We start from the raw sequence: 3100 nt of genomic DNA on the forward strand, positions 1-3100 counted from the left end.
AGTTACAAAAGTGTATATAATTTTATAATTATATGGTTATGTTTTGTATCTCTAATACAGTATAAGGAACAAAAGAAATATGTTTTTTGTTAAAAGTATTTATTAGTATATCTACTTATTTGGTCATTTTGAGCAATCAATTTTTATACAGTTTATGTATATATAAAAACAGTCTGTATAACCTGTATCCTTATTCTTTTTTCTTTGTTAGTAATATGACTAATATGGCTGAAGGATATGTAGCATGGGATTTAATGGTGTTAGAAGAAAGAGTGAGACAAGTAGAACGAAGAATTGAGAGAAGAGTGCTCCGCGACGCTCAAAATCCATTTGAACTGCCTTATATCGAATTTCTCTCATACTATAGAGTTAACAAAGAATTAATTATGGATATTGTCAACGTGCTAAGACCATATTTACAACCACAACGCATTAATGGATTATCTCCAGAAATACAAGTTTTAACAACAATTGGATTTTTTGCTCATGGTAGTTACCAAAGGCCAAGTGGAAATCAGTGTGAATTGGTTATAAGCCAACCGTCTGCAAGCCGTTGCATAATGTGACAAAATTGATGAATGCGCATTTATTACGTCAGTGGATACGATTTCCAATGACACCATTAGACAGAGCTGCAACACGGAACAAATTTGCACGAACGTTTCCGGGTGCTATTGGTGCTATAGATTGCACGTACATAAATATTATTACACCACGTATACACGAGGAGGCATACGTAAATCATCACGGCAATCACTCATTAAATGTACAAGCTGTAAGTACAATTATAATAAATTATATTTTATTTATTTATTTTGTAAATTAAAAAATTTAATGACAGTTTACATATATACATATGAATTCCCCCTTATATTAACATTATTAGTAATAATAACTATAATGTAATACATCTGGGCGGCGGTGTGGTCTAGTGGTAGAGCGCCAGACTCGTAATCTGATGAACCAGGTTCGAGTCCACTAGAGCCATAAATCATGGAAAAGTTTTTTCCGAAAAAACCGCGCCCTTCCGTGCAGATGCGGAGAAAACTGGGCTCCGTCTTTCGGAAGAGACGTTAAACCGTTGGTCCAAAGTAGGAAAGTAGGAAACAGTAAGGTAGTAGGATGAATTGAAGGTTAGGGTTGGGTACGTCCCTTCAAAACGCCCTTTAAGGCCCCCTTGGGGTATATAAAGTAAAATTCTTTATCCTTTAACTATAATGTAATACTGCATATAAAAGAGTGTGTATATGAGTGGAAGAAAAAAGAGAGACTTGTGATATATTTGTGAACATTTTTACAGATAGTCGATCCAGACTTGAAAATATTAAATATCAACGCACGATATCCAGGAGCGAGGAATGATGCTTTTATATGGAATTCTTCTCCAATTAAACATGTAATGGAACACTTCTATAATCATGGTGAAAGAAGAACGTATTTGATTGGTATGAATAAACTTAAAATGTTCAATTTGTATTATTGTGTTTTTATTTAATATTTATTTATTAAGTCGTTGTAATGTGTGTGTGTGTGTGTGTGTAGGAGATGCAGGATATCCCTTGGAACCTTGGCTCATGACACCGTTACCTTACTATCCACAGAGGAGTCGGCAGTACCATTATAATGAAAAATTATGTAAAGCACGATGTATTGTAGAAAGATTTTTCGGAGTCCTTAAGGGAACTTGGCGATGTTTATCATACCAACGCGTATTAATGTACGCTCCAGATATTGCTGGCCAAATAGTAAATGCATGTGCAATATTGCACAATATGCGTCTGTATTATCGGTTACCCTTGGACATGGAAGAAAATGTGTTCCTCGATAACGCACCTGCAGATCACATCCATGTAGAAGAAGAAGAAGAAGTAGAAATTCGCAGAGGGCCTAGAGCTGTAGCACAGCGGATACAAAAACAACTTATGCAAGAGTGGTTTCCCAATTATGTATGTGCATGGGATAATGAATAGGAATTTAGTAAAATTTCTTAAGGATGTATTGTAAAGAAAACTTTATAATTATGGAATAAGGACAAATCGTCAATTACATTATACACTAAGAATGGTCATAAATAAGGAATTTAAGTGAAAGAATAAAACGTATAACAGTAATTTTGAATCATGAGCATTAAAATTTATTTATTATTTAACAATGTATCAATAACATATATTAAATGTTAGGTAAACATTACTATCAAAAACATATATTAAAAGTTAGGCAACCCTTTTAACAAGATTTTTTAAAATTGTTATTTGCCGTCTTTCGTTTTCGGCGAGTTTTTGCATGTTATTGCTCAATTGCAATGTAGCTTCCGCTTGGAGTTTCATAGACTCTGCTAACATCTGTAAAAATATAATATTAAAAAAGAAAACAGAGATGTCTTGCATGTACTAATAAAACTACTTACTTTCATTGCTTCAGCATGTCTTTCGGCAATTGCAGCAAATGACTCTCGGGCTTCGTTTAAATTGTCCGACAAACGTGCCTTTCCTGTAAATATTAGTGAAATAATAATATTGTAGTTAGAATAAAAAGTTAAATTTATATACAGAATATAATTAATATTCTAATACTTTTACTTACGTCTTTTAGAGGGATTAGATGCACCTGACCTTTGTATTCCATGTGTTGGTTGTGTTGGTATGTTGGTAGTGTTGGTTACATTTAATGTATCAATGTTTTCGATATTTTCCATATTTTCCATATTTTCCATATTTGCTGTATCTTCTATATTTTCTAAAAACATAATTTTATATGTGATGTGTATATGTAAATAATTATATACAAACATTTTACACACACACACAACTATGTTGTATACAATATTAATTAATACTAACGCAGTACGTCCTGTGATGTTGATTGTATTGAATAAGGATCGTCTAATAATATTGCACCATCATTTGTACCTGCAAAAAGAAATAAGTCAAATTTTCTTCTCTATTATTTGAAAAATATGTGAATAACTTATTCTTTTATGTATGTATTAATATATATATATATATATATATATATATATATATATATAAAGAAGGGAAAGAGATTATATTATTATGTAACGTTCGCGTTTTCTCGCTCGGAATTCGCTCGCCAGGCCAGG

At 32.3% G+C, this 3100-nt stretch overlaps 3 protein-coding genes across 3 annotated transcripts; 2 read left to right on the top strand and 1 right to left on the bottom strand.

The window, feature by feature from the left end:
- The first annotated feature begins 224 nt into the window (after positions 1 to 224).
- Positions 225 to 566, top strand: LOC112459193 (putative nuclease HARBI1). Its single transcript, XM_025023204.1, has one exon. It carries the CDS (start codon positions 225 to 227, stop codon positions 564 to 566), a length of 342 nt encoding a protein of 113 aa, XP_024878972.1.
- Positions 567 to 572: 6 nt separating this feature from the next.
- Positions 573 to 2118, top strand: LOC112459196 (putative nuclease HARBI1). The gene is made up of 3 exons (XM_025023215.1): positions 573 to 775; positions 1301 to 1445; positions 1543 to 2118. The coding sequence occupies exons 1-3, from the start codon at positions 575 to 577 to the stop codon at positions 1968 to 1970; spliced, it is 774 nt and encodes a 257-aa protein (XP_024878983.1). The 5' UTR covers positions 573 to 574; the 3' UTR covers positions 1971 to 2118.
- A 68-nt stretch (positions 2119 to 2186) lies between these two features.
- On the bottom strand, positions 2187 to 2909 carry LOC112459189 (the record flags this gene model as incomplete). Its single annotated transcript, XM_025023198.1, has 4 exons — positions 2187 to 2342; positions 2408 to 2490; positions 2584 to 2736; positions 2841 to 2909. Coding segments are annotated over 4 exons (434 nt in total), but the record flags the coding sequence as incomplete, so codon positions are not given.
- Positions 2910 to 3100: the final 191 nt, after the last annotated feature.

This window comes from Temnothorax curvispinosus, unplaced genomic scaffold, assembly GCF_003070985.1.
Source record: "Temnothorax curvispinosus isolate PA1 unplaced genomic scaffold, ASM307098v1 QBEX01000940.1, whole genome shotgun sequence".
NCBI classification, from domain to species: domain Eukaryota; kingdom Metazoa; phylum Arthropoda; class Insecta; order Hymenoptera; family Formicidae; genus Temnothorax; species Temnothorax curvispinosus.

Coding starts and splice junctions, on each gene's coding strand:
- LOC112459193 (XM_025023204.1), top strand. CDS start 225: ATGGCTGAAGGATATGTAGCATGGGATTTAATGGTGTTAGAAGAAAGA.
- LOC112459196 (XM_025023215.1), top strand. CDS start 575: ATGAATGCGCATTTATTACGTCAGTGGATACGATTTCCAATGACACCA. Junction 776..1,300: donor ACTCATTAAATGTACAAGCT/GTAAGTACAATT, acceptor ACATTTTTACAG/ATAGTCGATCCAGACTTGAA. Junction 1,446..1,542: donor AAGAAGAACGTATTTGATTG/GTATGAATAAAC, acceptor GTGTGTGTGTAG/GAGATGCAGGATATCCCTTG.